Source organism: Carassius gibelio, chromosome B3 (assembly GCF_023724105.1).
Source record: "Carassius gibelio isolate Cgi1373 ecotype wild population from Czech Republic chromosome B3, carGib1.2-hapl.c, whole genome shotgun sequence".
Classification (NCBI taxonomy): domain Eukaryota; kingdom Metazoa; phylum Chordata; class Actinopteri; order Cypriniformes; family Cyprinidae; genus Carassius; species Carassius gibelio.
The window spans coordinates 20390415-20403473 of record NC_068398.1 but is presented as its reverse complement, the minus strand read 5'-3'; the positions used below and the strand labels follow the sequence as shown (position 1 = coordinate 20403473).

General features: G+C 38.6%; 1 protein-coding gene across 7 annotated transcripts in view; it reads left to right on the top strand.

Annotated features, from left to right (window-relative positions):
* LOC127953730 (potassium voltage-gated channel subfamily C member 1-like) overlaps positions 1-10221 on the top strand; it is a 69858-nt gene extending 59637 nt beyond the window's left edge. For 3 of the 7 annotated variants that reach the window (XR_008153322.1, XR_008153321.1, XR_008153318.1), the window contains 2 exons: positions 3559-5011; positions 5783-10221. Coding sequence is in view for 1 of the 7 variants with exons in the window: in XM_052553012.1 (XP_052408972.1) it covers positions 5783-5796 (14 nt within the window). In the remaining 6 variants the exon portion in view is untranslated. The remainder of the gene's footprint in view (positions 1-3558; positions 5012-5782) is intronic. The other 4 variants (XM_052553012.1, XM_052553011.1, XR_008153320.1 and 1 more) reach the window with 3 other exon arrangements.
* Positions 10222-13059: the final 2838 nt, after the last annotated feature.

Sequence of the window (13059 nt, the reverse complement as noted above, 5' to 3'; positions counted from 1 at the left end):
ACTGTATGTAACCTATTCACTGACCATTGACCGGATTTTTGGGGTTTTGTAGCTGCTGGCTACGAGAAGTCCCGCAGCCTCAATAACATCTCTGGAATGACGGGGGTCCCCCTGCGCCTGACCCCCATCACCCCCATCAACAACCCACCCTACGAGCCCTACAAATCCCCCGGCCCCCTGCGCCGCTGCCGATCCCCCATACCCTCCATTCTGTAGCACATCTTAGGAAACATCATTGAAATAAGCAGAAAAAAGACTCCCACACACCATTATACCGCAATAGTATTAATAATCACAGTAACGATGCTAAGTACTCACACCTCCGCTCCTCCATTGACTGGACAGGGTGGGGGTCGCCAGCACTCTTTTAATATGTCATGCCTCAGAGGGAATGGGATGAATTTGTTTAGGGATTTAGAGCTTTAAGCACTAAAACGACTTCATCGCATATACTTCAGACAGGCAACTAAAAACAATTATATGCTGTGACGTCAGCGGATTATGCCTTATTATCGAAGATAAATAATAATAAAAAAAAGAAGCACTGAATATTAATAGGATACAACTCCTCACTGGTCCATAGACAGCGACGAGCACCCTGTAGGAAATGTACTGTTGTAGTTGAATGACAGTAGTTGTCTTTTCCTCTTGGTCACTGCCTGATCCACTGCCTGGTTGTGTAAAAAACGACACTGTGATCCAGCAGGCTTATTCATTGAGTACTAGTCGCTGAGATCAGCTTTGATACACCATAATAGGTCTTAAAAATCCACTTTATATGATGAAGGTCATAGGTCAACATGCAAGTAGTTCAAGTGCATGCTAGGAAAGACGTCAGTTAGGCAAGTAGAATATAACTCAGATCACAATCCTCTTTAACTGATATGAGGATATGAAAATGAACACACAGAATGCTGATTTGAACTTATAATTAAGCCCTGTGGTAGAGAATGAATGCATCATGATGAAGGAGTTTTTGGTGATTCAGGCCATAGAACATGATGAGTGTTATGTATTTCCTACAGCAAAATTTGTTGTCACTTGATATTTTAATGTATAATTCACACCGTTATTATAATTATGCTCTATATTTAGGGCAAAGAAAAATGCTTAAACCATTCTTGTGCAATATCGACTTATTATGATGACCCCTGACCCTGATGAATCCAGCGAACTTTACTATTTGCAACTATTAACGACGAACAGAGAGACCGAGAACTGATCATTATTTTAAAATAGGCTATTTTTTTACTGAGCACTTGGATATTGCGATTCGGATCGGGGTTTGGAGTTGCGCGCCGGTGGCTTTGAGTTGACAATTTGGGAGGACAGGACATCATGCTGTTGCATGGAGATCTACGATTAACATTTTGTTTTTTGTATTTTGACTCTCTGCATATTCAACACCAAGTACCACAAAATGAAAAGAGCAGTGGTCTGAACAAATGGTGGAAATAATAATAATAAGAAGAAGGAGCCATTCCTATTAAGGGCCTATAACCTTCTGCACTTTTTCGGGACCCTTTTTAATTTGTATACTAGTGGATGAAGGAACTGTCTTTAAAATATATCCGTTCCTTATTATGGTATTTCCTTGTTAATATGAAGACATATCAAGCTGAACTGCGCACATCACTGCTCATCTGCATATCCCGGGTTTGTGGTGAACCAGACAGTAGCCTCAAAGTTTCCCTACAAAGGGCAAGAATTAGCTGGACGTTTTCATCATCAGCATCATCATCATCATCACTGGCATAACCCTCCCTCCTCATAATCATTTTCCTGATTACTGTTATTCCTCTAATTTGAATGCAGTAGAAAATCAGTTTGGTTTCTCTTTGGTCCCCTTCTTTTTTTTTTCTCTCTGTTTCTTTTTATTTATTTTGTTACATTTTTATTTACCTGCTCTGTCTCTGGGATGCTGCCCTTCGTTCCAATATAAAGGAGGGAACATTGAATGGATGCTGGATTGACAGCGGTCAGTAAAAGAAGAAAAAGAAAAGATGACAAAATCAACTCTCTGAAATGCAGATATATGAGCCATATATTTCACTGTTGGGATGGGGGGGGGGCATATTGCATATTTCAGTGCACGGATGCAATACACACCTCTGGTGAAGATATCTCTGCAATAGCAGCTCAAAGCTTCTTGATATTTAATCATTTATTAATTTACTACAAATCATCTGTAATCTTTCTTATGGATTAAGCAATATCTATTTTATTCTAGCATTTATTTATTTGCATTTAGGTTTTTTTTATTTTATGTCTTTTTGTTATTGCCACACTACTTGTTACACTCCTCTCTTCTTTTCTGTTTAAAGAAGTTCACTGCTAGAGTGAAGAAAGTCACAGAGGTTGTTGATTACATGGAGCATCTGCATGCCAGCAGCAAACTAATGTGTGACACTGTGCTTTAATGAGTAAAACACCAATCATTGGTCGTCTGCATGTGTGCTGCACTGCTTTATGTACATGCTTCATATACATTGAAGGCCTCAGGACAGTGAGCGAGGGCCATCTGGTGGATGTATGCTACACCACTTGTGCTTGTGTAACTGGAGGGTTCAGTCTCCTTTAAGTGTTTAAGGGAGATGCTCAGATCAGTGTTATGAGTGACAATTTTATTTTTCTTTTTTTCTTTTTTTGTGAACTAGCAAGTTATTTAGCCATTTAAAGACAAAATACAGTAACTACACCACACGTTTTTCGTTGAATCCAACAGATTATAGTCTTAAGAAAGTTGATTTTGCTCATTTTGTAAATATGCATTCACTGTATTTTGTCTTTGCATGGCTGTGAGGCAAGCAATCTAACGTAGATTTTTAATTCCTTTAATAGGTGTATATTAAAAATGTATGTAACAAGGTACCTTGTAAAACAAACAAAAGAAAAATGCATTATTTATAACCTTAAATTCAGAAAAATGACCTGGTATGCTAAGAGGGAGAGAAAGAGGAAGACTAAAATGACGGTATCATTCAAGTTCAGCCAAAACACTGTTTTATTTCTCACCTTGTGTCTCCTCCATGTCCTCTTCCTCCTCTTCATCTCTTTTCATTACCTTACTTGTTTTTTAATGCTCTTTATGAGGGTGTATAGTTCAGGACTTTATGTTATGTACAGTTTTGAAGGTTAACTGTAATTTCCACATGCATGAATTTCTATTGCGAGCAATAAGGAAATTATAAGTCTGTGTTTTGATAAGAAAATGTATTTTAACAGAGGTTTATGTACATGTTTGTTGATATGAGTGTGTACATATGGATGTGTTTATTATGCACATGCATATTAATGATTTGCATGAAAAAAGAAAATAATTCCATGGATGTTTTGTTACCAATCAGTCATTTCTGACTTTATTGCTGTGGGAGGCGGGGCTTAGTTTTGCATGCTAAGGTGCTATTGGGTGGCAGAGACTATTACAACTGTTGTATGGAATGTGGGGTTTTGAATGTGCTCTAACTATGAACCTGTTTAAGTTTTCTTTTCTTTATTAGACATCAAAAGCATTGCAGATTGTCATTTTATGATTTATTCTTTTTCATCTTTTCACAGAGAACTATTCTGAAAGCCCAGTGCTTATCAGATATATGCAAAAAGAAGCAGTAACTGTGAACTAAGACTAGAACAGAAAATCCACTTCTTCCTTCACAAATACATTCCCGAATGAACACCTGAGCCCCCGAACCAGTGTCAGCTCCTGTACAAGTGCATTTTAGTTTGTATTCCCATCTCATGGCATCATTAATCTTATTTAATCATCTTAGTTTTGCATTATTAAAGAGCAGATTAGTTGTTTTTCTCCCCTTTGCTGTTGCGTTAACCTTAGTTCTACCCCCCTCTGCTGGTTTCACGGGGGATGACGTAGCATTCACTGTTGTTGATCATTAGCACACCTTTGTCACTTTAGAATACAGATTTTAGCCCTTATTGTTTACCTGTTATATTTAAGATAAAAAAAAAGATTCTTTAGGCATTCATTTGAACAGACTCAGTCCAGAAGGAGTGATTTCTTGTTCACTGAACACTGATCAGAGCAAAGAGAAAGAAGCTAATGCTAAGAAGTCTGCCTGCTGCAGCAATGCATGTTTCCACATATTCAAGATAGCTAGCACTTAGCATCCCTAGTGCATTTTGTGGTTTTGCTGTGTGTAGTCTATCTGTTAAAGTGTAGTCAGTGTGAACAGAGTGGATGGGATGGCTCCACTTTAATCCCTTTATCTCAGCTCTAAGGTTTCGATGTGAAAGAGACAGGCCTGCCACTAGTTAGCTTAGTTAGCGAATGCCCTGGTAAAAGCAGAGGCTGCATGTGATCACGGAGGACAGTGTAAATAATTCCCTGCATGTGGAGTTAACAGCACAAAAACTATCGTTTGATTCAAATGAGACATTCGGAATGTGGAGAGAAGGTTGAGTTCAAACGATTTTGCGACATTATCCAAAATCCTCTCTGTTTCTGACTTACGCTGCCCTGTCACTACTCAGGTAAATCTCTTTTTGTTTGTCTATACCAGTGCTTCCAAAATGATGTCATTCGAAATAGAGAGAGAGGCAGATGAGAACACCCCCTTAATGCGTGCATTTGTGTAAATATGAAATAATCATGTTTGATCCTAACATTGCATTCATTCCAAGTCTTCCTTTTCCACAGTGTCCTTCTTGCCCTTCATTTCGTCATTTCATCCGTCACTTTCATTTATTCCCAACTCTTACTGCTTCCAAATAACAACCAAAAATGCCCGGATGACATTATGAGAAACAGGAAAAATAAGAGGGATTTGTAAAAAAGAAAAAAAAAAAAGAAAAAACTGTATATGGAATCAGGACGCAACCAAATTCAGGAGATGAAAGCATGAGGGTCAGATGCACAGATTGTGTGTTTGGGGAACAGTTTTGGGAGGATTGTCAACCAATGAAGAAAGGCATCGTGAAATGGAGAACAGTTTGAGGAAGAAAGAAAAAAGCAAAGAGAGGAGGAAGGGAGCTGAACGCTTCTCAGTGTAAGAATGTGCGTATGGTGTTCTGTGCCACACACTGCGTGTTTTCATGTGATGTGCTTGACTGTGTGCTTAGTGTTTTGATTTTCTTTGTGTGACACTTTGTTTTCCTGCTCGTCTAATGTTTGGCGCTGTGCTGAAATGGTGCACTCGCTCTCTATTCCCTATGCCAGCTTCACTGTTTGGTAAAATATCAAAATAAGGGCACTTCATGGGGAATAGGGAGTCGTCTTTGGACGTATGAAGAGGATTAACTGATGTACAATGAGCTTTTGCTTGGTTCTGGTCCATCTTAGAGGGCTGACAAAATCAATGATTGTTAAATTGATTCTGTTGATTTTATTGACCTAGGTTTAGAACAAGATTTTGGGGCCCTCAACGACTGGAACTTTTATTTAGCTTCGTGTGCGTTTGTTTTTGTGAGTGTGATTCCTAGAGTCTTGCATTTGTGTGTTTTGTTTTTGAGCGCATGTTACGATGGGCTTTGCTATGAGTACACTTGGGTTTTTGGTTCGTTTCATTTCTTTTTACATTTGTATTTAGGAGACTTCATGAAAATAATGTTCTATGGACATTACTCCAAAACAAACAAAAAGAAAAAAAAACAGTGTTTGGCTTCTTTAGCTTTGGCTCTCGAAGTTGCATGGTCTGAAGTGACCTGCGTCTGCGAAAGCCTCTAGCAGTGTGTAGCCTAGCTTTTTATGTGTTTGTATTAAGGTGACGCAATACTGATTTTTCTGTCTTCCATTTTCCATTTTGCCTCTCTCTTTTCTTCCCTACAGTGCTGAGCTTCTGAACTGCCACTTTTATAAAGCTCCCCAACCGCAAAACCTGTCCAGAGGCAACCCCCAGGGTCACCGCAGGATTAGAGACGGCGAAAGAGAGAAAACGAGAGATGAAAGGAGTGCTTCGCTAAACCAACTTGAAGAAAACATTGTAACACTAGTCTCTCCATTTCTAATTTTAACCCCCAACGTAGGTGCAATAAACTGTCAATATCACGTTTTGGGAGGATGTGGATCACATTCTTCCTACAGGGATCGCTGCCCTTGGAAAACGGGTGGGATTCGTCATACAAACTGTAGTATATCCTGGCTCGATCTGATGGAAATGGATGCAATTTTGAAGTGATTTATTTTTGTGGGGCGATCCACCATGATAATTGCATCTGAAAGTGGACCAAAAACCCTCGATCCAGTCTCAGATACACATAATGTGTGGAAAAAACACCCATCATACCCTTCAACGCTATGCAATTCAAACACACATTGACAGTCAGTTTCATCAAACGCTTCAATCGAACAGTTTATCAGCCAAACTTTTTCTGCTCCTTTACCTTTTGGAGATCTTGCACGTGCTTTAAATGAAAATAGACAGTGCCGCCATCGGCCTGCCACATTCCTATACCGTACAGTTTCCCCATTCATCCAATTGGAAATCTTGTTCAGAGTGTCCTTCTCAGGGCTCAAAGAAAGGTGACTTTGTCCACTATGAAGAAAAGAGCATTAGCCTCTCTCTTTTCTCTCTCTCTCTTAGTTCAGCTCTCTGCGTCTCAGCATTTCTGTTCAACTGTAGATGAACTGCATGGCATGAATAAAAAAATAAAATAAAAAAAACAGAGAGAAAGATGATAGAGATCATGCTGAGAGGAACAAGAGGAAACTGTAGACAGGACCACTTTGTTTGCACAGTAAAAAATGGGTGACTATGGATCAGTGGATGGGGTCACTTTCTTCACCTTCACGTGGGGAACAGAAAATACAACAAGTGCATGTTACCTGTTGAAGGACAGAGGGGTTTTTAAGTGGACTGGGTGAACTTTGAACAAAAGCTGAAAAAAAAGAGAAAATGGAAAAACAAATGCATTTTTTTTCTCACTTTGTTTACCAGCATGACTAAACTGCATGACTTTGCAAGCCCTGAACCCCAAATTAGAGGGCTTGAAATCACTAAATGCCGAAATCAAATGGAAACAATAACATTTTATGCTAAATGCTTCTAAATTATGAAAAAAAAAGAATATATTTAAAAAAAGAGAGGCTCTTTATTTTGTTTTTGAATAATAAAAAAAAAGAATAATGTAAAAATATATAAGATCGCAAGATTCACACAGTTTTGTTGGGTAAAAGAGGAACAAACCCCACTCAGTCTAGCTGAGTGATCTAGAACGAACTCCTTCAACTACGACTGCTCCCTCAATGGTTTCGAATCACACATCTTCCCTTCTCTTTGTCCATCATTTCACCCTTTACTTGAACTTTCCTGGCTCTTTGCTCTGCCCTTCACAGTCTCCCTCAGTCATGGCAGCCTCCAGCAGTGGCGCGACAGCTCCTCTGGAGACCTCCGACACCTACAGGGCTCTTTTCTTTTGATGGTTATGGGTCTGAAAAGCAAGGTGGAAGGGGATTTTAAGACTGTGGGTGAAGTTGTCTTTTTAAGTTTAATCCTGATGGAAAGTTTTGGCTTGCTTTGCGATGCTTGCGCTTTTTATTTCATCCACATTCCACGGGTAAATCAAAGCTTTATCCATCGGAAGTGAGTTTGCATCCACTTAATATCAGTCTAATGAATATTAGCGTTGTGTGAACTGCTGTGTCACGAGACCCTGAGCACTTACTGTACATCGCAAAGCACTATTATTCAATCAGGAAGCCATAATGTGAGAGTAGCGCCACCATATGAGCTCAAAGGTGCTCAGGAGACCGTGTTGATTCAGAAACCTGAACATGGTTTTGTAGTTCTTAAGTTGTGTTGAGTTTGTTGAAAATGTTGACATTTATTCTGTAGTTCATTTTCTGGTGGTACAGAGCATTGCAAGGTTTTAACAAGATTTTGTTACAGTCACTTAATATTTGTCTTATTTTGAAAGTTTTAAAGATTTGCATATGCTGAGCACCCACTAAAACCAGCCATGCCATACCAAAATGGACTTCCTTATTAACTTAGCAGCAGACTTCTGATATTAGCATCAGTATTAGCATTAGCCTGTGTGAGAGGAGGCCATGATTCCACCAGTGTCGCTTTTAACTCGTAGATTACACGTGTGAGTAACTGTTTGACTGTTTAAAACTTTTGGTGTCTTCAACAAGATACCAAGCACTGGTTACGTTACAAAAGTTGGTTAGTCTGTTTAGGTGTTGTTTACGTTGATTTAAAGTGTAATTTGCTGTCTTGAAACACATCGCTAATCGTTCAGAGTCAGATGTAAGCTTAGTTTAGTAACTACCTATGCAACACCTAAGCAAGACCTTAGCAGCTCACACACACAAACACACACACACACACACACACACATGCCATGTGCTCAGGCCAGCTGGCTGGTGTCTGTTTACCGGTGCTGTGTGTCCAGGGAGGGAAAATGACACAGATGCAGCTCCATCACCACAAGAGCCAGCATTATCTGCTGACCGTGTAGTTTTTTCTTCATATGTTAGCAGCTGGTCAGAGTAGCTTGAAGGTGCGACCGATGTGTGCAGCTGTAGTAGCCATGTCGCTTTCTTTAGTGGTGCACTATCTTCTTGATTAATACATCAGGCCTGTTTTTTGTTATTTGCAATGTCTTTTCTGCATGCTTCTCATGGTGCACGAAGACACTCATGCACTTTTAGAGTTAACCTATATGTTTATATGTAAGCATACACTCATCTCAAAGGGTTTGCAGGACACCTGAATTGTTTCACATGTGCTATTCAGTTCCAGATTGCATTTGCTGACCGGTTAAGATGATGTGTACCTCTCTGGTCGTTTATAAATCCGATTGGATGGTGTTTTGGAGCAATAATGCTAGAGGGCCACTCTTTCCTCATTGTCGTCATTAGCAATTGGAGGACATGTTCATCTCATCCCTAATAAGAAATCCTGTGTGCCTGAAACTGTTCCCTGAATGTGTACGCAAACCGGCCACATCAATTGAAGATGCTCTCTCTGCAAATGCTTCCCATGAGAGTTTGTCTTGGCGTGAATGAGACTGCAACCCCTCCAGATGGCTGACAGCTCAACATACCTTTACTTGAAACCCAAATGTAAAACATATCAGAGAGGAGCAGAACAAAGCCAGAATCAGTCTTCACGCTTTCTCAACTTCCTGTTTGCATTCCACCCCCCTCATCTGTTCCCTCTCCTTCTCTATTTTTAAGGAAGAAGCTTTTTTTTGCATCCCTTGTTCTTGTGTTTTTCTATCATATTGTTTGAAGTTGACTTGTTTTGCATGCATGGAATACAATGAGGACATAACTTGTGAATAATTTATGAATGGCCAGAATGAGGTAATCATCTCTTTCACCTGGGCTCTCTACTCTGCAACTTCTCTTTCTGAGATCATTAGAGAGGAAGAAAGAGCATATGTTGTTCCTGGTTTCCCTCACATCCCTATTTCTCCAAAATGTAGCCATGCCAAATATAAATTAAGGCTGTACTCTAGCCATTCCGAAATACTCTGTGTTTTATTTATATATTTATATATTGTTTTAAAGATTATATTTATCTGTATATATCTGTAATGAATATTCATCAGAGCTTCCACAGACTCAGAGCTGAACAGATGCAGCAGATGTCGACAAAAAACAGCCTGCAGGAACTCAGTTTTCACTGCATGTGTCTGTGCATTTATTCTTGTATAGTTTGACCCAATATGCACTACGTGTCCTTTTCTACTTTAGTTATTTAATGTAGCTTGTTTAAAGGGGGGATTCATTGCACTATCACAGCTAATGGAGCGGCTGTGTCTACTGCTGAGCGCAAGCCTAACCATACACCCCCCCTAAGTTAAGAAAGAGAGAAAGAGAGAGAGAGTTAGAAAGAGAGGCCAGTGAGAAAGAGAAGGTTCCTAAAAGAAATGGATGAGTTCTATGCTACTAAGATTGATGCTGGATACAATTTTATTGTCATACAAAAAAGGGGAAAAAAATATCAAGAACTGTATAAAATATATTTCAATGGAATGTTTATTATTTACCTTTTATATTTTTGAAATGTATAAAGAAAAAAAATTAATAAACTGTAATAATTTAACAGAGTTTGTGAACACTGAGACTTAAAAATGTTATATTACTAAAAGTATGGACGTTTGAACGTGAATGCTAACCTACCTGATCAAATCTTCTCCATTACAGATAGGGAAAAAATAAAATAAAAAAACAATTAGAAAAATGAAATACAATTTAAAAAGAAAAAGTTCAATAAAATCAATAAAAATGTTAAAACCTCATGCCAAAATTTTCAACATGTGTCCTGTGTGATTCTTCAAATGTTTATTGTGATTTCTCATTGTTAGTCTGAGATCTGAGAGCACATTTACATGTCAATTAGTGTGCTTGCCCTTTTTTAACACTTTAGGGGTGTAGCGATTCATTCCTTTTCTTGATGCATAGATTGAAACCCTGACGATGCACATGCATCAATATTGAAACATGTTTTATTTAATCGTGAATCATCGATTTCAGACAGTACTCAATTTAAAATGTTAATAACCGAATGAGTCACAATTTCTATAGTGAAAGTCGTGACATTTTCCAATTATGTTAACCCATACTCGAAATTGGTGCTCTAACCCATCCAAGTGCACACACACATCAGTGAACCCACACCGTGAACACACACCCAGAGCAGTGGGCAGCTATTTGCTCCAGTAACCCAGGAGCAACTGGGGGTTCAGTGCCTTGCTCAAGGGAACTTCAGCCATGGGTACTGAGGGTGGAAGAGAGCGCTGTTCATTCACTCCCTCCACCTACAGCTCCTGCCACCACCGAGACTCGAACCTCCGTTCATCTCACCTTCAAGACTTCTCTCTCCTTAGTAAAAGTTTTACTAAGTTTTACTGTTTTATTGAGACAAACTTTTACTAAGGAATAGAGAGAAGTTGAAAACCAAACTGGACGCAAGAACAGCTGTTACTTCTTGCCCAACTTTTTAATGAAAACAACTTAAACTTCCCGATTAAGGCAACACCTTTTTAAAACCTCATTATCGTCAAATGTTTTCTGTTCTGGCAACTTTTTAATATAGTTAGGATGATTGTAATGGCCCAATGATGGAGGGGGACCCCCCCCCCCCCCTAACTAGTTCTTATGACACAGACTTAACATAGTGACTATGTTTATGGGCCCTGAAGTCTTCATGGCGTCTAAAACAGCCTACTGTTGTCGTCAGTTCTGCATATTTACTGCCATTGTCACACTAGACTGAGTAAAATGAAAGGTGAAACAAGAGCAATATACTGTATATAATAACTGTTTACTTCATTTCCTTATAATTCTCGACCAAAACAATCCATATTTAGCAGCCATCCTCAAAACTATAATGTAGCTAGCTCAAAAGAAAATATCTCTATATACAGGTGCATCTCAATAAATTAGAATGTCGAGGAAAAGTTCATTTATTTCAGTGATTCAACTCAAACTGTGAAACTCATGTATTAAATAAATTCAGTGCACACAGACTGAAGTGGTTTAAGTCTTTGGTTCTTTTAATTGTGATGATTTTGGCTCACATTTAACAAAAACCCACCAATTCACTATCTCAGCAAATTAGAATAATTAAAAAAAAACTTTTCGGCTATCTACCCTGCTTTTGTGAAGTTTTGAGATGATAAGATACCTAGCAGTACTCGTTTACTTTTTATAGAACCAGAAGTTTTTCATCGGGTGTCATTTTAAATTATATGACGTCATTACATTGGCATCTTGCCACCAGCCAATCGCTGCACTGCTGATCATGGTTTCGAGTATCGATACATATCCCCTTTTAAGACAACACATGAACGCGGTAACTCAATCCAGCAATACTTATCATACACAACAGGTGTGTTCGAAGAACCAAATTAGCCGGATCAGGATTAGCACGATGATATCATCTTGGATGTGTCATTTGATCTAGGATGTAATAAGCGACGTACGAAGAACAGGCCCCAGGTCTGGTGTCACATGACAAGCATGTGGCATCACCATGGAAACAATAAAGCAATACATTTTCTAAAATAATGGTTGTCTAAAAAAAAACTCACGCCGGGGGCTCAGATAGAATATTTTAAACTCACGTGAGAAAGGTTGGACAGTTGTGTTGTGTGTGATTTTTTTTAAAGTAATATATTATTTAAATTTGTACTCTTTTTATGATGTAAGATTATAAGGTTGAAATAGTTATTAATTTTGTATGTGTGTGTGTGTGTGTGTGTGTGTGTGTGTTGATGTGCGGTTCTCTTATCCAAAACAAATTTATCCTAAGGAGACCATAAAAACTACCTTGACCTCAAAATAACAAAATAGCATTTCTTCTTACAAAAGTGATGGACTATCTTGGCCTATTTAGTTATATTTATATTATGTGAGTTACACCTTTCCTCCTTTTCATGCAAATGTTTATCATGCAAATGATTTAAAAAAAATGTTTTTCCAACACGCGACGTTAGTCTGAGATGTCCACGTTCTCGGACTCTGAATTATGCATTTCTATAGTAATTTATCACCATGCTCGCTTGAGATATTGGCATCGCCTTGGCTGAAATGTAGGACAGAGTATAGGTGGCTAGGGAGGAGTGAAATAAGTGCAGTTAAGATGGACAGCTCTGAAGTCTCGAAGTGGATCAGATACCTACAAGATCAAATGAGGATATCGTGTTATTCACGATCAACAGGGTGTGCTGTTTTGCTGATAAACATGATATAATCTCAGTTCTGTTGCTTTTATATGAAAATAAATATGACGAAGAAGACTTGTTATTAAATTCCATTCGAAAGACGTGTCATAAATTGTCAAAAATAACATGCATATATATATATATATATATATAGAGAGAGAGAGAGAGAGAGAGAGAGAGAGAGAGAGATAGTACAACAATTACATATCAAACATAGTGATCACTGAGTCTGTCAAAGCATTTGGGTATATTTACATATATTTTATTATCACATGTACCTGTAGGCTATAGGTTCTTTTGAGATGAGCAAAAGGCTCGTTTAAGAATTGATGCTCCGGAGGAAATTTTTACTACAACCAGGCTTATATAGACCTACAGCTCTAAAGTCTCGAAGTGGATCAGATACCTACAAGATGAGGATATCGT